The following is a 26,023-nucleotide window of genomic DNA, read 5'->3' as shown; positions in this document are numbered from 1 at the left end:
ATGTTGTTGTTGAACAAAATCAATCAGTGCTTGAGCCTTGTTATGACAGTTTGTTTGTGTGCGTGTGTGTTTGTAAGAGAAAGAGTGACTGAGTCTGGTGGAAGATGACGTCTGAACCTCAGCAATCATCATACTGGAACCTTTCTGAGAAAAACCTGTTGTGTTTGCTTTCACATGCACATGTTTGTGCATGGGCGTGTGTTTGTGTGTGTGTGTCAGAGAGAGTCTGTGTGTGTGTGTGTGTGTGTGTGTGTGTGTGTGTGTGTGTGTGTGTGTGCGTGTCCCTGGCTGAGTGATTGACAGCCATACAGAAGCAGTCATTACATCAAACAAATATTGGCTCACAAAAGATCTTTACGGTATTTAAGCTCACACAGACACATACACACACACACACACACACACACACACACACACACACACACACACACACACACACACACACACACACACACACACACACACACACACACACACACACACACACACACACACACACCACTTGTTTGTTGTCTGAGCTCTGGTATGATAATTCCTCCTTTCAGCTCCTTGAACACGTTTTCTAAAAAGACTGTTTACGGACATTTTCTGTAATTGTGTCACTTTGTCTTTTCATCTTGAACAAAAGAGCAGAAGGTGACGTCTGGTTCTTAAAGGGCCACACCGACGCTTAAAGAGTAAGTCGCTACACTGGAGATAAAAAATAAATAAATAATAAAAAAAATTAGGGCTGTCAAAATTCACGTCAGTTAACATCAGTTAATTTCTTTATGTTAATGCACTAATTTTGTTTAACTTTAAGGTAGACCAGCACTATTCTCCTTTCAGTGACAAGCTGCTCCTCTGAGTCTGTGAACTTTTTGAGCTTTCATATTTATTTTAACTGTGTAACTGACAGCAGATTAAACAGTTAGGTATTAATATTTCTACTGCAAACTCTACTATTTGTATCAGGAAAACAGTTGAATGTTTTCAAAGTTATTGTTAGATCTGTAATGGTATTATTAAGTAGCAGTACTCTGTATCGGCAAGTATTGACATTTAAATATTTGTACTCTGATAAAAAGTGCTATCAGTGCATCTCTATTTGTAGAGGCTTCACATTCTGGTGCATATACACCTTCTGTCATTTATCTTCCGTTCTCACAATAATAAACAGAGCAAATGGGAATTTTTCATATTTACAAATAACGATTATCATCATCATCATCGTCAACCGCTTATCTGGTGTTGGGTCGCAGGGGCAGCAGCTTTAACAGGTGACCCCAAACTTCCCTTTCCCAGGCCATGATTAATAATGATTAACCCACAGCTACCTGGTGATTAATCTGAATGCATCTGCAGTGCAGCATTAAGTTGTTTAATTTAATCCGAGTTTGTTGCACACAAGACAAGAAAAAAAGACAAATGTGATAGGAAGTGTCAAGAAGCCGCAGGCTTATAGAAAAACAAATATAGAACAAAAAATAGAAAAACAAGCTTAAGTAGCAAATTTGGAAATTAATTTTGAAGAAGTTGCTAAATGATGATTATCAAGAAAAAGGCAAGGACATATGTTTGTATGAGAAAAAACATTTCTGATAAATATTTATGTCTGTGTACTGAGTATGGAATATCAGTTGGGGAACAGTTAGTTAACATTAGTTAAATTGGAAAAGTGAATTCTTGCATTAAAAAACAAAAATCAATTCACCTGCTCATCGGAGATGGCCACTGTGTTCTTGAAGACGATCCACTCGACAGTCTCGCTGCAGGGCGGCGTGGTCAGGGAGCCGTTGTAGACAAAGTATTTCTCGGTAGAGTTCGGCAGGAGACCTCGCATGGCGAAGGGTGAAACCTCTGCGCTCTTTCCTGGATGGCAGACGGGGGGGGGGGTTAATTAATGCAGCAGAAGAAGAGAAGGCGAGAGCCAGAAGAGGAAACCAACTTACCGTATCTGCTCACGCTGTTGATGCCGTTGATGATGGCTGCATAGTTCACGTTGTCCTCAACGCTCGTCTGTGAAGAGAAACACAAGGATGTCATAACGATCGGCAGAGTCCAACACAGACCAGGTTTAACAAATCTTGAAATAGACCAAAACATCGAAGTAAAAAATCAAAGCAGAGGAAAATTATGGTAATTTTAAAAGCTGAGTCAACCTAACTTGAGTCAAATCCATAAGAGCAGCAGCTCCCAACCCTTATTAACCCCCTTCACTTACACCAACTGTTTTAAACTGGATAATATTCAACGCTATCAATTATGTAAAACAATAATGTTTTTATATCCTCAAACTGTAAATGTTGAGTTGGTTTTGGTTAATTTCGCATTTGTGCTACAACCAGTTGGAGTGACAGAAGCTGAACATTTGTAACTTTACTTTATCTCAAATTAATTTAACCGTCAGATGTAAAAGAAGATCTTTTACTTGGAAAAGAAATTAAAAAGTCATCCAGTAATACTACAATGTAGAAATACTCTGGTTCTCTATACGATATTCAGAGCATAAAAAGCAGCAGAAAAAAAATATTATCTTTCTTTTTTTTCTTAGGATACTAAGCTCTTGATATTGTGGGAAAAAAATGAAAAAATGTAAGAGGTTAATAAATGATGATGGTGGAGAGAAAGGCAAGTACATCTATTTGCACACATATTTGATGACGATACATCTGAGAGAATGTTGTTGCCTGAATAGAGGAACGGAGGCCTTGTTAGAGTTTGCCAAGTTGCCAATCTTAAAAATTGTTTTTCAGCCAATAAAGTTTATGAAACGGAAGCAGGTGTGTATTTAGCCCAAAATATATTACCATAAATAAAATAGAAATAATAGTTTATCTTAAGTTTTATCTTAGCCTATAATAATACATCATCATGTATTTGTTGACTATATTTTTTATTATTAATGTGCAAAGTAACTGAAGTAAAATTGATAAACAGATAAACATGGAGTAAAATGTGAACTATTTGCCTCTGAACTGCGGTGGAGTGGGAAATAGAAATACTTCATAAGTAGTACAGTAGTAAGTACAGCATTGAGTGAGTGCACTTAGTTGCTTTTCACCACTATTAATTTTGTCTTACTATTTGAATTGTTTAGCCCTCTGCTCACTTGCTAACTCGTTTGTATCAATCACAACAACTTGAAGTCTTACAGCTGATTATGATCTTTCCACCTGTTGACTGCAGCCACACAGGTTACCCCTGGTTACAACAGCAACAAACACGATGGGTTTGTGTGCAGGATTCCTTGGTGGCCATAAGGGCACAATGAAGTAATGCTTCATGGGAACAGTAATACACTTTGATGTCATCGTGGGTGTTCATCAGCTAAAACCAGTCTGACAGGAAATCAGCAGAACAATCCATCAACGTTCTTCAATCTACAATAAGAATGATTTCATTTTGAATGACTGTAATATCAGGATGTCCTCAGTCAGTGTTCAGCAAAACAAAAGTGGAAAAATTCAGCAACTTTTTCAAATACTTTGTATTATTATTAAAATGATTGTTATTATTTCTATTTCATTCAAAAGAGAGAAAGTGCAGAATAAAATCAAAATGATAAGGCCATGTTGTGGATAAACTGCATTGAATCCGAAACAATCAATGATTTTTCCCATTGTCATGGTTTGGTATTTTGAGGGGCGTCATGACCCCCCTACTTGAAGCTACTATGTTACTAACACTAACACCAGGTCTCGCTACTTCTTCCTCCTCCCTGCTGATAAAAAGAGTCACTGGACAGAACACGTCAGCTAAGATCATGTGAAATTAGTGACGGAAAATATCTAAGTTAGCTAGGTAGCAAGCAAGCAAGCCAAGCTAACGACCATGTTGGTGACATACCTAGCCAAGTTAGCTAGTTAGCTAGCAAGACGAGCTAATGGCTGTGTTGCTGACGTACGTTGTATGAGAAGAGAGTCCACTGAGCGGTTTCACACTTAAATAAATGACACTGCAACAAACTGAGACACTTGACATGCAAAAATTATATTTTAAAAGATGACAATCATTATATGTGTAATTAATGGTAATATCAGGGACCAAAAAAAAAATACTTGTCATTTGCTGTTGACTACCATGTATATTTTTCAGAAATAACTTTCCATGGAGGACATCGGAAGGAGGCAGGACATAGCGTCTCTATAGAGTCAGAATTATTTTTGCCACCAGAAGAGTCGCCAGCTGCTGGCCATTACAAATAATACAAGTTTAAGGCTCTCAATTTCACCTTTCAGAGGTTGCTGCTGTGGACCATTCATTGTGTAAACTTCCATATTGATCGGGTTGTTCCCGGACATTCAGCTCGTATAACATTCACCTTCACCAAAGCCACCAGACTCTCCTCAACATGAACTTTGGAGAGTTAAATCAGTTGTAAAGCTAGATGTTGGTTGGCAAAGCACAAAAAAAAAAAAGAAAAAAGTTTATGAGCTTTGTTGTGTTTGGTTGTTTTCCCAGCATGCTCTCCACCCAGAACACACACACAGCCTGCAGCTTCCCATCAGAAGTGTTTCTGAGCTGCGTTCCAACGTGGCCTCTGTCGGTTCAACCTCAGCCGGGGGGGCAACTCGACTGCTCAAAGCCAAACAGGGAAAGTCTGCATGACGATCGCTGCGTACTCTGGCATCAAAAAACACAGACAAGCGCTCGGCAGTGATCCTAAGCCAAGTTATGAATCAAACTCTCCCCAACGCGGCACTCTCACTGAGGTTTTTCTTGTGATACCCACTGAAGCACTCGACTTGAAGACTGATTCATTCCCTCAGTCTCAGACTCTTTTCACCCAACTTGAACAAAAAGTCACCCAGAAAGTCATTCTGTGTTTTAAATCTGCCAACTTTTTAGAATTTCAGAAAAAGCTGCTGAAATCAGAGATTTTGTGAAAGGAAGGTGGATCACCCGAAACCATTAGCCCAGAGCTAACTGCTGTAAACCCACGCACAACGTTTACTCTCCGACCTTTTAGGGCAAAATCAAAAGTGTTCAGAGAAACAAAGCCGAGCTTTTCACTGTCTAGTCAAATCTTGTCCCACTCAGAGGACAGTGATCCTGGACTTCATCTATTTAAAGTACCATTAATAATTCAGTTCCTCATCCAATGCAAGTACTGTACTTGAGGTACTTGTACTTTACAAGGATTTGTGTTTTATGTTACTTTATGATTCTACTTCACTACATTTTAGAAGCCAAAATTACACTTTTTACCCCACTATGTGTTTGACACTATTCACTCTGATTTACCCAAAGTGGTTCTTCTCTAGATCTGGTTCTGCTAGTGTCCTACTTGGAGCTTGAGGCGGAGCTCCTTCAAGATCCACATCCATACGTGAGGTCACAAAAAGGTTTGCTGTATCTCCTAGCATAGTCTCAAGAGCCAGGAGGAGGACCAGGAGACCGACTGTTACACCAGGAGAGCTGGACATCAAACCAGCATAAGGACCAGATTCTGAGTCATGTCCTTGGAAGGTCACACAGACCTCCATGTCATAGCCAATGGTACTACCGATTGGTAAACTAGCGGGATGAAATCCTCAGAGCAATTATCAGGCCTTATGCTGGTGGCCCCTGGGTTCCTCCTGGTTCATTGGGTCCTGGGTTAATCCTGGTGTAGTGGGTGCTGGGTTCCTCCTGGTGCAGAGGGTCCTGGATTCTTCCAGTTGAACTGGATCTCGGGTTCCTCCTGGTGCAGTGGGTCCTGGGTTCCTCCAGGCACAGTGGGTCCTGGGTTCCTCCAGGTCCAGGACTAGCCCGGTCTCATGTGTCCAGAGTGTGTAGGCTCCTGGATGATAAAGGCATTGATACCACTTACTGGTCCTCACGGTCCTCTGACCCATTATTTGATACAATGTTATGTATAGGTGCATCCGACCCACCAAGAACCAGACTGTCCAGGAGGTCACTGATGCCATGATCCAGGTCTGGGAGGAGAACCCCTAGGACTCCATCCAGACCATGTTGGGGGTTCATCCAGGCAGGCAGGGGCCAAACTTACTACTGAGTCATATGATGAGCTGTTGTGATGAAACTCAATCTAGGATCAGTCTGAGATTTATGTTTCACTTTGGTTTTCGGTGTGATTCTGAATTCAGACCTCAATGGGTTGATGATTTTGGTTTCCATTGACCATTGTTGCGTCATTTTGTTCTCAACAAATTAAACAATGTACATCAGTATGGATTCAAAATATAAATAATTTGTTCATCAAGATCTGATGTGTGATGTTCCCTATGTTTCAACGTTTCCCGAAAGTCACTGTAGTTCTCTGACATGCTTGTGTAACCGTGGTAACGTGTCAACTTTACTTTCCACCAAAACTACCTTCCTTTGCTAGTTCAAATGTCATGATTTTAATGGGTTATTTGCATTTGAAGCCTACTTTACTGTTCTGGGAAACAACAGACAACTGGCCTGCTGATCTCAGCGTTACGCCATCATCCACCCAGTAAAGTAGGACTCACCTCGAACAGCACGGCGAGCGCCGTGATTCTGCCTCCGGCCTTAATGGTTTCATCCAAAGAGCCAAAGTGATGCGCCTCATAACAGTAGATCTGCATCTGTGGGAGAAAACACAAATATTCCTTTTTTATTATTATTGGCAATACTTTTATTTCTATATTGATCTCACTTTGTTGCAGCACTACACATCTGTGTTAGTACTTCTTCCTTTAATGCTGTAAATACACTGAACATGGCATGAGTTGAAATTCACGTTATCAGCTTTCTCCTCCTGTTTTCTCCTCCTGTCGTCCTGAATCAGAAATGGAGGAACCAAATGTTGTCTAGTGTATCTGTGGTCCCCCAGAGGTCTACAATAGGAGCTCACATTAGTCCAGAGACCAGACAAGACTATGTGGAGAAACCAGAGACTGTCTACAGTCCAAACAACAAGGTCTCTGTTGTATTTATGTCTAGTTTACCTTATTTGGAGTGTTGATGGAGCAGATACAATGTTAGCATAGCTTAGCACCCATCAACCAGACTCCATTCAGAAAACCAGCATTTATACCAGTACTAAAAGTAGTCTTGTATACAGACCTAACAAAGCATGACTTCACACGTTTTACTGATCACCATCATCATGGAGTTATGACAGCATCTTTTTCATCTGGTTATTGATATTAAATCACAGTTAGTTTATTCTATTATTCTTTAGTTCTTCCAGCAGTGGTAAACCAGTCCAGGTGGGTCTTGCTAGATCCAGAGTATCCAGCTTGGTGAAGTCCACCGAGCACCTCCTGTATCTGGGACTGCTACATGTACAAAGCAGCAATAGTGATTTCAGCCGTGATGGAGGAAACCTGGTTGGGGTCTACGTGGAGGGAAGCCCCGCCTCCTATCTGGTAGGTCTAGTGAGATGACGCAAGGTGAATATGCACTTTGTGTTTGGTGTGAACACATCATTTATGCTTGAAAAATGGAGGCGTATGCATAGACGCAGTAAAAAAAAACATATCTGTAGTACTTAAGTGCTGAATGATAATATCTGTATGAAACTCGGCCATGTCTCACCTCAAGGGGGTATTTGACTCCATCCAGGCTGTGTTCAGAGCCCTCTGAGGAGGCGTTGCAGCGCCCCCAGTGGAAAGTGATGCGCCCGACCTTGAACCTTGACCCAAGACCACCTCCGCTGACGTAGAACTCTCCTTTCACATTGAGCGCCACTGAAAACAGTAAAGACATGAATACATGAATGTGCAATATTTTAATTTAAGTGTGTGTGTGTGTGTGTGTGTATGTGTGTGTGTCTGTGTGTGAACAAATTATCACCTAGATCAAAATCAATCTTTCACAGCTTTAAAGAAAAACACTGACTGAAATAATGGATTATAAATGTACAGAAGATGAAAGGATGAGAGCTCATTGACAACACAAAACTCCACAAACACCTTTATTAGACCGTTCAGTCAACAAGGGGATCTTCTTCATGTCGGTCTTTGTTTGACCTGACAAAAGGTCCCTCGAGGGTCCAAACGTTCTTTGATGGTCTAATAAAGGTGGAGCATCCCTAAGTCCTTTCATCTTCTGTACTTTAATTCCGTTTGTTGTGTTTGTTATATGTTATTATTACAATTTTACATCTTACATTTGCATCATAATCTTTTAAATGAGTGCTTAGCCAAGAAACAGAAACCAATATTTTTTACTTCATTTATTTATAGATTTATACATAACATTATCGTATTTTAACTGGGACCTTAGGCTATACACTGTATTAGAGGTTAAATTAGGGCATTTATTTAAATTAAAATGTAACATCACCACCAGCTCTGAGCCTAAGTCTACACACTGCATGACTTTGGAAAATCTTTTTAAAAAGCATGGGGCTTTAAATACGATGGATTGACTGTTCATCAAAAGAAACAAAGATTACACCTCACGTTTCCTGCGCTTCACTAGAGTAAATCCGAATCAGTGCACTGACTCACGGATCTCTGGGTCAATCACCAAACTCATCCGGGTGACTTTTATTTTATTTGTAACACACTTTTCATAGTTAAAAACAACCTCAAAGTGCTAACATGAAAACAGAAATTCTCACGGCTCCTTTCATATGCTTAATCACAAAATGCAGATTTTTATAAATTTGGTAAGAACATTAACACCAGAATTGATGTGCCTACAATGTAACCAATAAATCTAATGTCAAACTGATAGAAAATACATTTTCTATGGCATTTGGGGTTTTGTAGTTTAGTGGTTGAATACCATTGTTTTGCCCACGACTCCTGATATTTTTCTGTACATGTACACAACAAAAAAGTTGCTTTAAGGCCTCTGTTTGCTTTTGGTAGTTTTTTATTCGTCCCACCACTTTGATCTGTACTTTGACCTGGCCTCGTCCACATCCTCTGTGTTGTCTGTGTGCGTCTCACTTATTATGTCTTCTGTTTAATCCTGTCTCAAGGTTGGGCAAATATTGACTCAACTTGTTGCTGATTCATTGCTGTTGAAAAGTGTGTTTGCCCCGTTATCAAAAGGCATGGAGCGATCCATAAACGCTCCACCCATCACCTCTTTTTATGAAAGTGAAATCCTCCATTAGCGGCCGAGTGAACTCCTCACGCCCCACAGCTTTTTAAAGTGTGTGCACGGATGGCAGTCTGTGTCTCCAACCCCAGTGCCCATTTGTGGGCTGAAAAAACAGGTATAAGTACCATCGGCCTGAATCGCGCTCAGATTGTCCACCAAACATCTCCATTAATAAAAGCCTTTCGTGCAGCTGGCGGCCGAGCAACAACCACAACAGAGTGCTTCTTATTTTGCTGAGAGTCCTGTTGCTAAGAAGCGCTGGACTCGTCTGTGTGGAGCTTTTGGAAAGGCGAGGCGGGATCCCTCTTGTCTACAATTTCACTTAACAATTACCTTGAATGCACACTGTAGGCTATTGTGTGTCACACCACTTAGAGAGAGGAAATATATGAAAGGCTCTCAATGCTGTCAAACGAGGAACTGGAAACTGTATCCTTGACAATGTGACACCACTGTATAAGAAAAGGCCCGATCGCTCAGTTTCTATCTGGGAGAAAGACAGATGGACGATCCTTTAGGAAGGGACAGAGGTATACTAAAATAATAATTAAAAAAATGCTTGAGAAATGGCTGCCATCAATTTGAAAAATTTAAATTAAATTAAATTAAATAATTTTTGTCTCTGTGGCAATAGCATGACGTTTGAGTGAATCTTTCAAATGTTACCTTCACTTATTTTTTATTAGTAGCATTAAATCTTGCTCAGATAACTATTTGTTTTATATCAATGTGCAAGATTTATCCAAATGGAAATTTCTAAAATCTTGTAAAATTCCACGGTGATATAAGAGCTAAATACCAGAGGATGTTGTTCTAAAAGTTCATTCATTTATTTATCCACTTGTGGGAGCAACAGAGAAAAGCTGAAAAAAGCTGAAAACATATTAATGCCTTATAGAGAGGCCTTCTGGAGAACCACCATTGAACCCTATTTTGGAAGAATAATAGGTAGGCTACAGTAAGTCAATTATGTCATAAATTACATATATATATATTATATTTGTCAATTTAAAAAAGTATTTTTGTAGTATAACTGTTGAAGTATAAGACACAATACATAATTGGAAAGAGTACACGTTGAAAAGTTGCATTAATGACGTATCTCACTTGTGTGTTTAGTACTTGCACTAAAATCATTTCTAGCTCATTCTTTCACTTCCTGGATGCTAAAAAGAGTCACTAGATAAAACAGACTATAGTGGGCATCGCCATGGTGAGAGTACATTGGTTTGTGTACTACGGTTATTGAAGCCTCAAGTTCGGCATTTTGGCCATCGTCCTCTTTGATTCTTGCAACCAGAGAAGGAAGTGACCATATTTGGACTGTGGACGAGTGGATCTGTTGAGCACTGCACCAAGAGCAGCAATCTTCTGGATCCATCTGGATTCTGGTGTGAAGCAGCTAAAAATTAATAATTCAAGGTCAACTTAAGTGCTTAATTACTTTAAGTGTTAAAGTCATCTTAGTAGCTAACTGCATTGGTAGTGTGGTAGCGACCTGTCAATCACCAGGTAGCCCCGCCCCTAAAGCATCCCCCGCTTTCTGGTCTGTTTTACTCTAAATGGACCATAACTGACGAAGTGAATGCTGGATTGAAGAAGACTTGGAAATATAGACAATTAACTAATGTTTACAATGTTTACTGAGATAATAAATCAAGAGAGAAGTAGGGTCATAGACTTCTATACAATCAGAGAGGAGTCACCACCTGGTGGCCAGTAGGGACACGTGAATTCATTGCGCAGAAAAAAATAACACCCACAGTTTGTTAACCTCTTAAAGCTCTATAAAGACCCCTTTCAGATTTGATCATGTATTATTGTATATAAAACAATTTTGATAATAGCTTTCAGAATAGTCTACAGGCCCTTTATCTCTTGGAAACAGTGACCACATCTTCACGCCAGCGGCTGGCGGGTTCTTACCCGTCTTGCCATCATTCTTGATGGTGGTCCTGTCGGCCGTCAGGCTCTCCCAGCCATCCAACCTCAGCCTCTGGTACTGCAGCTTCACCTGAGCCAGGTCCTCCTCGATGTTGATGGGAGACTGCTTGGCGTTGCTACAGGATGGAAACTTCTTGGCCCAATTGTTCTGATTCAAGGTTCCTGGAGGGCGGACAGAAACAAGTGTTCACATAAAGTGGTTATCGCCCCGCCGCCCCAGGGGCTGATGGGAAGCTCCCACATCAGGAGCTTCTGAAAAACAACCCAGAAAACCGTCATCGGCCCATAATTTCCCGGGATGCATTACGAGACGTAACGCACATTTTTGCTTTGCTACTACTTATGCAATAACTATATTACACCCTGTTAATAATACTATTAGCATAACAACAACAAACATCTCACCGCTTAATTCCAATACTACAAGTGCAATTGTTGCAACTTGATCTTACCACGTATTCTGTGATATTTAAGCCCATTTTCACAGTTGCAGCACATTCATTTCACATATAAGAAGGGGACACAGTCATTGCCTTTTCCTTGGTTTTGGTGGACTGTTGTCATGATAGATTTTTATGAGCAAATCAATCTCAAAACAATGAATGAAATATTATATTTGCACACAAGTATTTAACAGAACTGGTGTTGATATTCTCCTTTTTGAAAAACTGATGAAGTGCAGATTTCTCTCTTACCACTAACAGGTGTGCTGCTCTGAGAGCTAGTTATGAGCTAATCACCTCCAGCTGCTCTGCTGCACCCGGCTTTATTATCAACTCACATTATTCTCTCTTAAAGCTCTCGTAAGGTCACCGTTTTTCAATGGAGCCGTTTCTCAGATGCAGCCTGCAGCCTTCTGCTAACAGCCTCATCAGAAAGAGTTCAGCATCAGGTTTCCCCTCACTCTCAAAACACAAAGACGCATGACTTAAATACAGTATGGAAAGTGTTAGTCAGGAAGACAAGTAATCCCTCACAGAATTCATTCATTCATGTGTGTGTGTGTGTGTGTGCCTGTGTGTGTGTTTAATCCAGCAGCTCATATTCATGTCGACCTGATCTATAGCCACAAGCTTTTATTTTAACTGTTATTGCAAAGTCAATGTGAGCAGCATGTGAGGTTCCTCCTCGGCTTCACCGTAGTTCATCAAAGTCACTAAAAGCAATCTACTGGTTTCACATACAGTGAAACAAACTGTACTTTTTTTTGTTCAGTATTGGGAGGATACCGATTGCAGCGTCGGATTGTAAAACACGACTACATGTCATTCTCGATGGCAGTTAAAAATCATCTATTTAGCAATTTCATTTGGAGGATTTGCTATATTTTTTAGAAGTCAACCGAAACATTTAAATCGAAGTTCAACATTTCTTTTTTTTTTTTACTGGAATCGATCACTAGCTTTCATGTGACCCACAGGTATGATGGGTAAAACATACCTGTAGACTGTATAGAAGAACCTGTTCGTTTGTGGACTACGGTTTCTAAGTCTTGAGTTCAGCATTTTGCCCGTCGCCATCTTAGATTTTTGTAACCAGTTAAGGAAGTGATCATATTTGGACTGTGGAAGAGCGATGGGTGGATCCATCTGGATTCTGGTGTGAAGCTGCGAACAAAGTTAGTTTCAAGGTCAACTTTACAGCTAAGTGTTAAAGTCATCTTAGTAGCTAACTAGCATTGGTAGCGACCTGTCAATTAGCAGGTAGCCCTGCCCCTAAAGCATCCCCTGCTGGTCTGTTTGACTCTAAATGGACCATATTTGACTAAATGAACATGATGCTGGATTGAAGAAGACTTGAAACTAGAGATTGAGACCATTAACTCATGTTTACAATGTTTACTGAGATAATAAATCAAGAATGAAGTAGGCTCATTTTCTCATACTTCAATACAATCATAGGAGTCGCCCCTGGTGGCCAGCAGAGAGAATGACAGTTTAAGGCACTTCAGGGTTGGCTTCAGCCTTCACATCCGGAGGTTGCTGACTGCTTAAGAAGCACAAAAACCTGAACACGCAACCTGACGTGCAGCTACCAATCACAGAAAGCTGAGTGAAGGTGTAGCTCTCTGACTTGTCAACATGATTATTATCATTTGCTTATTAAAACCAGTTCCCAGACAGATGTCGACGAATTTTAGTTTCCCACGTCATTACAACAAAAAAATATGGATGTCTAAATTATAATAACAGTCATTGAATGTCCACATAATTAAACTGGCGTCAACTTTATTCAAGACCAATCATCCTGGAACCTCTAACTGATTATTATATATGTATTATTCTGCTTTATTTTTCCTCACTGTGACTTTAAACTTCATGTTGCTGTATCAAGCATCTCTGTGACAATATAACCTATAATAATTTAAAATCAGATTTTTACGTCCTTTTATATTAAATTCCTTCAATAGAAACCAACTCACTAATCATGCAGATGTTTGCAGCTCTTTCACTCTCCTGTGCTAATTTAGTGTTTGTATTGTAGTTTCAGCCAGCTGGTCTGGTGTCTGTTCGCAGGTATGCCAGCGTATCACGTGACCGCCTGGTCCTCGCTCTGATTGGCTGCTCAGAGCTTCTTCCACCGGAGGACAAAGAGCCCGAACCAGGTCAGACAGGCTTCTGGGTCAGGATGGATATTAGCATGTCAATGGAGCATGCACACACACACACACACACACACACACACACACGCACACACACACACACACACACACACACACACACACACACACACACACACACACACACACACACACACACACACACACACACGCACCCACGCACAAACACACACACACACACACACACACACACGTATGTTAAACTACAGGAAGTGGAGCTTTATTTCCAAATGTATACCTCCACTGAATAATGCAGCGGCAAACTTTAAAGCAAAGAAAACAATTAAACAATAAAAAGTTGTGGCTTTTCTCAAATATTTTATTGAGTTGGAAAATGTCATAAAATCCTGGAGGGTGATCGACACAACTCGTTTTTTTTTAAGCATTTCTACATCACATGATGGTTTAACTAGACTTTTATGTTTGCTGCTGCCTTTTATTAGATCACTTCTTACACTGCAATATCCATTTTATTCTTGTATTTTATAGTTGTCTTATTCTATTGTCACTCGTTTTTATTTTCTATTATCTTGGCTCTTTAATGACCGTTTTCATCTTTTAATTATTTAATTAAATGTTCTTTTTATATGTTTCATTTGCACGATTTCCTTTGGCTTTTGATGTTTGAATGCAGATTAACCTATCTTGCCTTAATAAGGATGACAGGAACCTCCTCCAGGTGTCACCATCTTTACTGTTAAATGGTTAAATTAGTAAACAACCCAAACACACACAGCAGAATGCATGCTGGGATATCAGCAATAATAACTGCTTATGTTTGTTTTCTCTGAAGAACCAAACTATGCTCAGAGCATCAAGTCGAATAACACCATGACGCTCTACCTTCCCGTTTAATGTCAGTTTCACACGCATAAATGATGCCGTGGCGTCAATCAACCCTTGTTACACGCATAATGTCTTCTTAAAATAAACTTCTGTCTTCCCTTCTTTAGTCTTGGGTTTAGAGAAAGATGAGGTTGATGTTGACGAGTCACGTGACCAGCGAGTTACACGCATGACATGAACCGAGGTCTTCTGGACAAAAGTCCTGTGCTTGTTTGACCCACCCAGCTCTTTAAATTACGCAGTTGTTCGTCCCATAATGCAGCAGGTGTATGCAGTGTACCAGAATGATCAGAAGACACTCTTCAATGTCAAATGATTCTTCTGATCCCGAAAGATCAAATTAACTGTTTATTTATTATACGATATGGCCTTGGTACTCATGGAGAAACCGGGGAACTATACAGTCTACTGGTTTCTTTCATAACAATATAAACAATGTGTCACTCAGGACAGAAAGCCTCTGAAATCCATCAACACCAAAGCGTCCAACCTGCAGACTGACTGGTGTTATTCCCATCCAGTTCACATGCAGATTAACACCATGCAGGGAAAGTAAAGTAGTGATTCTGCACAGCTTTTATAATAATCTGCTCCAGGTCGACTCACCTGCGTACGACCAGTCGATGTCTTCTGAGAACTTGCGTTGATTCCTGTACCCGTATCCTCCAGCTGCAAGACACAAGAGAGATTTAAATGAATGATTTTAAATTAATTTCACTGCTGAATCCTGGAAACAAGTTTTGTAACTGGTTCACTGCTGAAATACAACGTATGTCAGTTCAGGCCAGAAAGTGTCGCAATTCACAAGGAAAAAAGCGGAGCCGGCTCCGGAGATGGCTAGCTACTAGCTTGTTAGTGACCAGTGTTGGGCAAGTTACTTCAAAAGCGTAATGCATTATTTATTACTTGTTACTGTCATTTCAAAGTAATTGGAATTGTAAGGCATTACACTACTTTGACATTACTTTTGCATTACTTTTCGCCAAAATAAAAGGAAATATGGATTTTTTGTTCTCAATAGATCTTCTTGTGTTCAATGCAGCTCATTACACAGCAGGATGCGATGTTTTTCGCTTCAAAATAAAAGAACGAAAAACGGAAAATAACTCGTATCCCGTTATTCGTTTAAAAAACGGAAAACGAGAAACGGAAAACGACTCGTTAACTGATATTAGATATTGTGTTCATGAATGGGATTCGGGGATGAAATAACAGGGCCATTTTTCATTCCAGATTTGCTGTTCGTCTTTTTTAATGACCCGGAAGGCGCTGTGTTAAGGGCTGATTATGCTTCCGCGTAGTGATAACGCAACGGCAACGCAACGGCCACGCAGTTGCTTGGAGACCGTGATGGTTCTGCATTGGGTTTACGTGTCGAAATGCAATTCAATGCCACACCGGTAAAAGGCGCTATGTTTTTTGTAAAGACTGACCGACCGACCGAGACTCTTGGCGTATATCGTCGTAGCCTCGTTATAGCCTATTTGTTTACTTTCCGGCTTTAAACGTCCACATTTTTTCAGAACTTGGTGTTTTATTTCTTTGTGCAAAAGCGAGAAGGTGCAAACAATAAAACGAGGTGCAAACAATAAAAGTAGCCTTTTAAAAGTTTAAATGGCGGTGTTTATGAGTGGAAACCGGATAGCGGTCTCAAGCGGATATAGTTAGCGGACCAATCACAGCCAATGCCGCTGCGTTGGTTTTGCGTTGGTGTTGCGTCGCCTCGACGCGCGTCTAGGATTTTTGGGAGGCACACGTCAGGCCCTTGCGTTGGACGTAAGGGGGGTCCGCAAGGACGTAAGGGGTCCGCAAGCCCCCTTGCGTTGTGTCGACGCGGAAGCATAACTCAGCCTTTATGCTGCGAAATTACCCGAAAGCCTACCTGAGACATTTAGGGGGAGCTCTAAATCACTGTTCATAAACGCTCTGACAGCGTCTGACAGCGCGTTTTGAGTAAACCTACTGTTTTAAACACGCACCTAAAGCGTTATGACGCGGACATAAAAGCGGTTCAAAACCAACGGGGAGAATCGGAGCCTCCGCCTTTTCGTCGCCGCCCCTCAGCTGTTGATCCTCGCGAGATATGCCCATCTCGCGATCGCGAATGTAGAGTCAATTGATTTCGGGTTTAAAATGCATTGTAACGCACGTTACTGAGATTTGTACCGAGTAAAATATTACCAGTTTTTTTTTTGTAATGCCTTACCGCGTTACAGCAAAACGTAATGCATTACAGTAATGCATTACTTTTGTAACGCGTTACTCCCAACACTGTTAGTGACACAGCTAGTTAGCTAGGTAGCCATTTCTGCTGACTATATACAATTTTAATTCTCCATGGTAGCTCCAACAGTGACTGTATTAAAGTGAATGGGGAAACTAAAAATACAAAATGATGGATCTATAAAAAAGAGGTTCAAAGGTCATTCCATGCCAGCTTCACCTAGAGGTCCAAGGTCACCCCGTCAGATTTTTGTCAAAATAATTTGATCAGTATGTATCTTATGAGACATACAGATCCTAAACCCCTAGCCACATGGTCAAATCATGAGACAAAAATGGCCCATTTAGAGCCCTCGGAGGAAAGGACTTATGTTAAATATGTTATAATTCATCAACTTACTAAATCCACATTTTCAGAACGGTTCACATAGTTTCACCTTATTTAAGCTTGTTTTGGCAAAAAATAGCTTCCTATGGAGTGATAAATAAGCATCCCAGATGCTAAAAAATTAAACATATGGATGCCATTTATAAGTAGTTCCTGAAGTTGGAAAAATAATATTTTTTCACACATGGCTTTTTTGGGGTTAAATTTCAAAGGTCTGTATTTCTGAAACTGTAAGGAATTGAAAGCTAATACTTTGCAAGTTGGGTACAAACATATAGATATATATGTAAGAATTTCCCCAAAATCTGAGGGGGTGACCTGGATAGTTTACGCCTTTATTAGGGAATCGCTAGAGAGATGAATGATGACATGATACTGTGGTTCACTGTAAAAATTACTATATGATGAAGGTATATGATAATGTTAGCATGACATGTCAAGTGTTATCATGTAAAATGTAGTTGCAGAGACACTTTACATGAGTTACAGCAATAACTACTACTACTCAGTAGTTTACAGAGATGATGTGAAGGAGGAAAGTTATTGTTTGGGACAGTGGTGGAAAAAAAACACAAAATGTAAAATGGCACTAAATTAATTAAATAATTAATTTAATGAAATGCACTGGGTTTAGTTTTGATAGAAAATATTGTTGCGTGCAATTTAATACAAATGCAGATTATTCTTAAAAGGAATCAATAAGTTGTTCCGTCTTATTTCCAATATTTTATATTTACGTAAAATGTATGTATTTTTTGCGTGATTTCTCATTGATTGCTGCAATAATCGTGAGAATCCATCCATCCATCCATCCATTCATCCATCCATCCATCCATCCATCCATCCATCGTCTACCACTTATCCTGTATTCAGGGTCGCGGGGGGCTGGAGCCGATCCCAGCTGACATTTGTGGAAGGCAGGGTTCACCCTGGACAGGTCGCGAGTCTATCACAGGGCTGACATGTAGAGACAGACAGGTAACCAGTCTATCACAGGGCTGACATGTAGAGACAGACAGGTAACCAGTCTATCACAGGGCTGACATGTAGAGACAGACAGGTAACCAGTCTATCACAGGGCTGACATGTAGAGACAGACAGGTAACCAGTCTATCACAGGGCTGACATGTAGAGACAGACAGGTCCCCATCCTGCATGTCTTTGGACTGTGGGAGGAAGCCGGAGAACCCAGAGAGAACCCATGCTTACACGGGGAGAACATGCAAACTCAAATAGGAGTGAGGCAGAGGGACTTGGGCTCTCTCTGGGAGAAGCAGGTGGCCCAGAAGGCAAGAAGAATAGTTGCCCAACCTGATCATCTGCTGGCGAATGCTTTTAGTTTAATGCCCTTGGGACAGAGGTTAGGTATGTAAGTCCTTCACTCCTTCAGCTATTAGCTCACTAAACACAGCAGTCACTAGAGCTGTGATGTAGGCTATTGCTGTGTTGAACACTTGTCCTGTTGCTACACCTTGCACGGGATGCTGATCTGATGTTTTTCTGACATACATCTTATTCTTATTCCTGCTGTTTATATGTATGACAGTGTTGTCTATGTGCTTATCTGTGGATGGTTTAAGCTATGAATGAATTGCCCTTTTGGGATCAATAAAGTTGTTTGAATTGAATTGAAACTCCATACAGAAGGAACCCGAGCCCAACCAGGGAATCGAACCCGGGGCCTCTCGCTGCCCACTACACCACCGTGCAGCCCCGGTAGAATACATGATTACCAGAATACATCTATAGCTGAAGTCCTACCCATAAACCACCAGGGTTCCACACAGAGGGGAGTATCTGATTGGCCGACAGGTGTCACAACACGCGGAATCCACCTTTTTGGCCATATGTGAATCTTTTGTTTTTTTCGTTTAAACCACCAAACAACCAAAACTGTGGTGGGCAATCAGCCCAAATTCACAAACTGCAGACATGTTTCTGCACAATAAACAAGATGCATGCCTTTATCTGCAGCATGCAGCTTGCTACCTCACAACCTTCGCCTCAACCTTTCCGACCAACCGGCTTCCCTCCGACTCTCACTCATGTAAATAACGAGATCCTTTACCGTGTGATGTCAGGAGGTGACTTATTAACCCAAGCAGCCGTCCAGGCATCTGTCACATTAATGAAGTGGAGTTGACGCCCCCTGAGGGGCCGCCGGAGAACAACAACTCATTAGCATAACAGAGCACCGACGGCCCGACTTTGAGAAACAAAGAGCAGAGGTCACATGACACAGAGAGGAAATGGAGGGACATGATGAGGTGTGTGTTCACAAGCAACCACAGGGCTGAGAAACATGTCGGCAATTCATTGATGGAAGTTCCTCCCAAAACATGCAATTATCTTTTATTACAATAGCGAACACCTCAGGTCACTTCTCATAAAGCCTTTTAGGATCCTGCCCTCTAATTTACTGCATTATGTTCTAACAAATAGCATTTAGTTCTCTTCAGGCGATTAAACTGGACGTCCTCACGTAATACCAGGGTCTACGACAGTTCATAAAAGACATTCTCCATCACAAAAATAACAAAACCACTTAGTTAGATTGGGCTTAGAATAAGTATGTAGTTAGGTTGAGGCAACAAAACCACTTATGTTTAGGAAAACCATCACAACAACATTTTGCAACAGGTGTCTCGCAGTATTGTTGGATCCATGCACCCTCCAAAGGCTCTACTCACATTGTTCTGGAAGATCCACATCACCATGGAAACGCACCCGAAGAAAACCATACAAATAATCATAGAGGTGAAGTTTATGCGGGAGCTTTCCTTTGTTTTCTATAAGCAAACAAATATAAACGCAAAAGGAGTTGAATCCGACATAATCACCTTTATAAGTAAACAACTCCCTTCAGTTGGGACATTTTCCCGAAGCCTTGAAAACTGCAGTGATCAAGCTCCTATTGAAGAAGCCTAATCTGGATGCCTCAGCCATGAGCAACTATAGGCCCATATCAAATTTAGCATTTCTGGCAAAGATCATTGAAAGGGTAGTTTATCTTTTTAATGTTTTCCAGTCGGGATTTCGGCCACATCACAGCACTGAGACTGCACTAACTAAAGTCCTAAACGACATACAGCTAAACAGTGATGCATCAAAAGCATCAGTTTTGGTACTGCTCGATCTCAGTGCTGCTTTTGATACGGTGGATCATAACATACTGCTTGACAGACTGGAGAAGTGGGTGGGACTCTCTGGTTCTGTGCTGGACTGGTTCAAATCCTACTCGAAAGATCGGGATTATTTTGTCTCCCTTGGTAACTATGAATCAGAACGTACAAAACTAACATGCGGGGTTCCTCAGGGCTCCATTCTTGGACCCATTCTGTTCAATATTTACATGCTCCCTCTAGCTCAGATCATGGAGTATTTTAACATATCCTACCATACCTATGCCGACGACACACAACTTTATATCTCAGTTTCACCACACGACCATAGTCCCCTACACTCACTCAGTCAGTGTGTCAAAGACATCAATGAGTGGATGAACCCGAACTTCCTCCAGCGCAATGCAAATAAGACAGAAATTGTCTTTGGTCCCAAAAATACAAGGCTAGAGATCAGTGCTCAACTAGACTCAATCGCACTAAAAACTACAGACAAAGCCAGAAACCTTGGTCTAGTTATATAAAGACCATTACCAAATCCATTACTACCATCTAAAAATATTGAAAGAATCAAGGGATTTCTGTCTAAACAAGACACAGAAAAACTTGTCCATGCATATATTTTCAGTAGGTTAGATTATTGTAATGGCATCTTTACAGGCAACTGCAGCTTATCCAGAATGCAGCTGCCAGAGTCTTGACCAACACCAAGAAAATGGACCACATTACACCTGTCCTTAAATCTCTGCACTGGCTCCCTGTATGTAAAAGGAGAGATTTTAAAATGTTGTTACTGACCTACAAGGCACTGAATGGTCTGGGTCCAAAATACATCTCTGAGCTGCTTGTTGGATCTGAAGCACCCAGACTCCTCAGGTCTTCAGGGACAGGTTTACTCTGTACACCCAGGGTCAGAACTAAAAAGGCTGAAGCAGCGTTCAGTTTTTATGCTCCACACCTGTGGAACAAGCTCCCTGAACACCTGAGGTGTGCACAGACGGTCAGCTCTTTTAAATCTTAAATCTAGGGGGGGGGGGGGTAGCTCAGGAGGTAGAGCGGGTTGGCTGGCGCCGGTTCGATCCCCAGCTCGTCCTAGCTGAGTGCCTGGTGTCCCTGAGCAAGACACCTCACCCTAATTGCTCCTGACGAGCTGGCTGTCGCCCTGCGTGGTTGACTCTGCCGTCAGTGTATGAATGTGTGTATGAATGGGTGAATGTCAGTCAATGAGGCCATTTACCATTTTAAATCTAGCCTAAAAACACTTTTGTTTACTGCAGCCTTCCCATAACCTGCATGCAGGTAATCTTGACTTTCTAATCTTTAACCTTCTTCTTAAATGTGCTTTTTAAAATTGTATTATTGTTTTAATGACTTTGTTTTACTATTCATGCATTTGTCTTATTGCTTATTTTATCATTTTTAATTATTGGCTATTTTCATTAATCACTAATTTCATTGTCCTGTATTGTATGATTATTCTGTTGTCTTTTTATGATGTTATTCTTTTATTTTATTTTTTCTGTAAAGCACTATGAATTGCTGCTTGTACGAATGGTGCTATATAAATAAATTTGCCTTGCCTTGCCTTTATTAATTAGTCCTCCAGCTAACTCATTGCAGCCCGATGGATCGTGGATCACGTTTGCTCTGAACAGATCACAAATTCACTGCTTCAAACAAGTCCACGGAAGTTGGCATAGCGAGGAGGGTGGGGCTTGTGTCCAGGAGACATGTCCTGTCCCATGTGAACCACATGTGATTTGAAAAAGGTAATCACATGTTTCAAACGGTTTCAAACTGCCACCGTTCGGTCTGGAAAAAAAGCTCTCCTCTCGTAGCAGACAAATACATTTGGAGAAACCCCAGGCAGTTTAATGAAATCAAGTTCTCAAGACCAAAAAGGATCTGCAAGAAACCTGAACACTGGATGTTGGTTTGAATACCGTACGGAGACTCTTTCATGACTCTTTCATCACAACTCAGACTTCATAAATCCTCCACATGAACCAAACTTCAAACCAATGAAATCCCTCTGAGTGTTTAGAGCCACCTTCACCAAATTAATTTCTAGTGTGTGGCCTGTTGGGTATTAGTCTGCAGAAAATTAGGAGATGAGGTCTCCTGCTGTGTGATGTGTATCCCCTCTGAGCTCTGGATGATAGCGGTCTAATCCTGGATTATATGTTTGAGATGTCTGCGGAAGGAAGAGGTCGCCTGCAGGGCAGCACCTTCGGTACGAAGACCTCCGTACAGGAAGTAGTGTTCTCACAGGAAGCCGTTTTTTTCCAGGCGAGTTGCCGGTAATCTGGCTGCTTTTAAACCACAGCTGCTGTATTAGATTAAGAATTGATGAAGATGGAGATCCCTTTGAAAGTTTGGATCAGATTGAGCTTTGAGGATTTTACAGCACAGAAGAAGGTCAGAGTTGCTTTCTACATCACAAATGTCCTTTTAAAAAACCGAGCAATAAGAGAATATGGCCTGAATGTTAAATAAATCTCCAAATAAACCAGTTGATATTCATGTTGAACTCCATGTTCAGTATGGCGGCAAACCACAACAGTGAGTATTCAAACTGAAGACCATGTGCCGTGATCCAAAGCTTGACTATCAAATGGACTGAATTATTGGTGCATACTTCTTATTTTAGTTTTTAAAATTAAATTTCCAATTATTAATTTGCAATTTCGAGTTGTGCATTTCAGCCGTCACCAATGTCAAAAGACATTCTTTAGGTGACCAAAATGTGAGAATGAACTTTCATGAACTACAAACCCACAGTGAAAGGGTTAAAGTTGATAGACAAAAACACGGAGCGACCTGTCAATCAGCAGGTAGCCCCGCCGGGCCACCCCCTAAAGCATCCCTTGCTTTCTGGTCTGTTGGACTCTAAATGGACCATAACGTACTAAATGAACATCATGCTGGATTGAAGAAGACTTGAAACTAGAGATTGAGACCATAAACTCATGTTTTTTCGAATGAGTGCATGTGAAATCTACTTTTCTTGTCTTCTGATCTCAGCAGTTCACGGAAACTGATCGGGTCGTCAAATTTCACAGGTTGCATGTGTTCGCACACGCACGTTAAAAGTGAGTTTTTATTGACTTGTCCCCTTTAAAGGCAGGACAGGTTTTTCTCATTTTGGAGATGAGCTATGTTTTTGCTCAGCACAATAATACTACTTGAGTGAGATTTTTACTTATATGTTATTCTTATATTGTGTTATATTGCAATATAAAACTGAATTCTCTGCAATTATGTTGTTGATTTAATAATATAATGCTGCTCTACCTGGACTTCTGTCTGGCTTCACCTTTAGTGAGTAAAGCATGAGAGAAACACACTGCAGAAAACAGAGCTTGTCTTGTCCTTCTGCTCCGGTGGAACTTCACAGGACGGTGCAGTCATCCGTTTCATTTTAGTTGAGTGCCGAGAGTTTAATCCCTCAACATAAAGAAGGGTTGAAATGTAGAAACACACTGAATGCCAGCAGAGAGAAGACACTGAATGTTCCTGGGTAATAAAAGAGTGAACTAAGTGGAACTAAAGCTCCTGATGAGGCAGAAACTCCCTCTTTGCCACTTTCCTGTGAATCATTGCATGACCATACATAGAGAACTGGGATTTATGGCAACACGTTCCAGCTGTGTTACAGCGCCGGCCGGCTGCAGCTCACCTCTTTCAAAGAGGCAGCAATAAAGAAACAATTAGGAAGAAGTGACTTCGTTTTTCTGATGTTTCTTCACGGCCGCCTCGCTCCGGTGGCATTATTCACTCCGCTGCTTTCACTCAGTCGCTGACCTCCGACACACAGACTGGCGGGTTCACAACCTCCAGTTTAAAGGTTCAGAGGTGAGAAGTTCAAGTAAGAAGTAGCAGCCTTTATGTGGTGAGGATGTGTCTATGTCATTATCGCCTCAGGAGGCCAGACACTTGGCCACTAAGATCTCAACTACTGCTGGAAAGATTGTCATCAAATATATATTCATCATCTGCAAAGAATCGTTGATGGTTTTCAGTGGCAATAGTTAGTTAGAAGCTCTGGAGACGGTTGCCTGACTAGTTAGCTAGCTTGTCCTAGTAGCTCCGGTTCATACTGGTCCAGTCTACTTCCTCCACATACTGCGAGAAAATCCGGCATCTACTACAAACAATATGAATAATTTACAGCTGCACGATTTGGACAAAGGCCACACTGATGTAGACCCTTTTTTTAAAGGTGGACAGGAACATCTTTAATTCAGAAGGTGTTTGTTGAAAGTTCTGGACAAACTGAAACACTAACCTGATGATGGCGCTAGAATGAAATTAAGGGATCATCTTAAATTTTATAATTCATCCAGAGGGGAACATGAATGTCTTGACACAATTTCATGCTGATCCATAAATAGTTTGTTGTTGAGGCGTTTCACCGCACAGACGGAGCAGCGCTGTGACCTCGGAGCAGGAAGCTGTGAGCTCCGTCTCTGCTGGGGCGGCTGTGGCTCAGAGGTCGTCCTCCAATCAGAAGATTGGCAGTTCGAATCCCGGCTCCTCCAGTCTGCATGCCGAAGTGTCCTTGGGCAAGATACTGAACCCCCAAATTGTGTGAATGTGTATGAATGAGTTAGATCCTGATGTGCAGGCGGCTCCTCTGCCATCAGTGTATGTGCGTGTGAATGGGTAAAAGTGACTGAATGTACTGTAAAGCGCCTTGAGTAGCTAGTTAGCTAGAAAAGCGCTATATAAATGCAGGTCCATTTACCATCTGCTAATGTGGAACTGGAAACCAGACAGAGTAAACAGCAGCTCTGACATGAAACACCTGCTCACTGAGCAGAACGTCAGTGAGGGTCTATTACAGTCTCTTTGAGTGAATGTGTGTGTGTATAAAAGTGTGTGTGCGTTCAATCAGCTGTAGTTTTAGTGCTTTAGTATCAACAAGATTATCGTCCGAGCTCATCGTTCTCGTCCACGCTCTGGCTGTCGTCCACCTCCAGTGGAATGGCTTCAAGTCAGCGAGGTGAAGCCATCTGAGCACATCAGGTGACTTTTAAACATAGGACAATCAAACCAGCGAAGCCCGGAGAACAAAAATATAACACTAAAAGCTGCAACTGCACTGCTTCTTAAATGTGAAGCCAAAGCCGAAGTGCCTTAAACTGTCATTCTCTCTGCTGGTCACCAGGGCGAAACTCCTCTCTGATTGGATAGAAGTCTAGAGAAAATTACCCTATTTCTCTCAATTTATATATCTCAGTAAACATTGTAAACATGAGTTTATGGTCTTAATCTCTTCAAGTCTTCTTCATTCCAGCATGATCCATTTAGAGTCCAACAGACCAGGAAGCAAGGGATGCTTTAGGGGCGGGGCTACCTACTGATTGACAGACAAATTCGGTAATTTCCTTCACTGGTTGCAAAGATTTCAAGATGGCGACCGCCAAATTGCCAAACTCCTATAGGTTATTAATCCCTCAAGAATTTATACTCGTAGTCCACAAACCAACAGATTGCGATGGCTCCCACTTCTTATAAACAGTCTACAGTTCGAACAAGAAATCTTTTGCGTTTGTTTTCAATTTCGTAGTAATTTAAAGTGAAAGCTTGGTGTTATTCACCAAACCTAACCAAGTACTTCTGTTGCACAACACTAACTATGTAGTTAGTTAAATATATTACACTGGAAATAGTAGTTTAATAGTAGTTGAGTAGCATGGGACCTAAGTTTAGTAGGAGACGGGGTTGTTTCCTTACCGTGGTTTTGATTCCCTCTCTGCCGACTCCAAGACAAACACAACATGTCCAACATGTAGACATGAATCGCGGCAGGTTTCGGTTACGGACCACACAGCATCCATGACAACACCCAGGAGACCTTTT

The 26,023-nt window shown here is 41.1% G+C and overlaps 1 protein-coding gene across 5 annotated transcripts in view; it reads right to left on the bottom strand.

Annotated features, from left to right (window-relative positions):
* ptprz1a (protein tyrosine phosphatase receptor type Z1a) overlaps positions 1 to 26,023 on the bottom strand; it is a 94,039-nt gene that overhangs the window by 43,239 nt on the left and 24,777 nt on the right. For all 5 annotated transcript variants that reach the window (XM_084017762.1, XM_084017763.1, XM_084017765.1 and 2 more), the window contains exons 2-7: positions 15,032 to 15,094; positions 10,942 to 11,121; positions 7,495 to 7,646; positions 6,444 to 6,539; positions 1,932 to 1,998; positions 1,694 to 1,851 (exon numbers count right to left, since the gene is read on the bottom strand). In XM_084017762.1, the coding sequence (XP_083873888.1) occupies positions 1,694 to 1,851; positions 1,932 to 1,998; positions 6,444 to 6,539; positions 7,495 to 7,646; positions 10,942 to 11,121; positions 15,032 to 15,094 (716 nt within the window). The remainder of the gene's footprint in view (positions 1 to 1,693; positions 1,852 to 1,931; positions 1,999 to 6,443; positions 6,540 to 7,494; positions 7,647 to 10,941; positions 11,122 to 15,031; positions 15,095 to 26,023) is intronic.

This window comes from Eutrigla gurnardus, assembly GCF_963514095.1.
Source record: "Eutrigla gurnardus genome assembly, chromosome: 9".
Lineage (NCBI taxonomy): Eukaryota > Metazoa > Chordata > Actinopteri > Perciformes > Triglidae > Eutrigla > Eutrigla gurnardus.
Note: the sequence above shows the minus strand (reverse complement) of the source record. Positions and strands in the feature narration are given on the sequence as shown.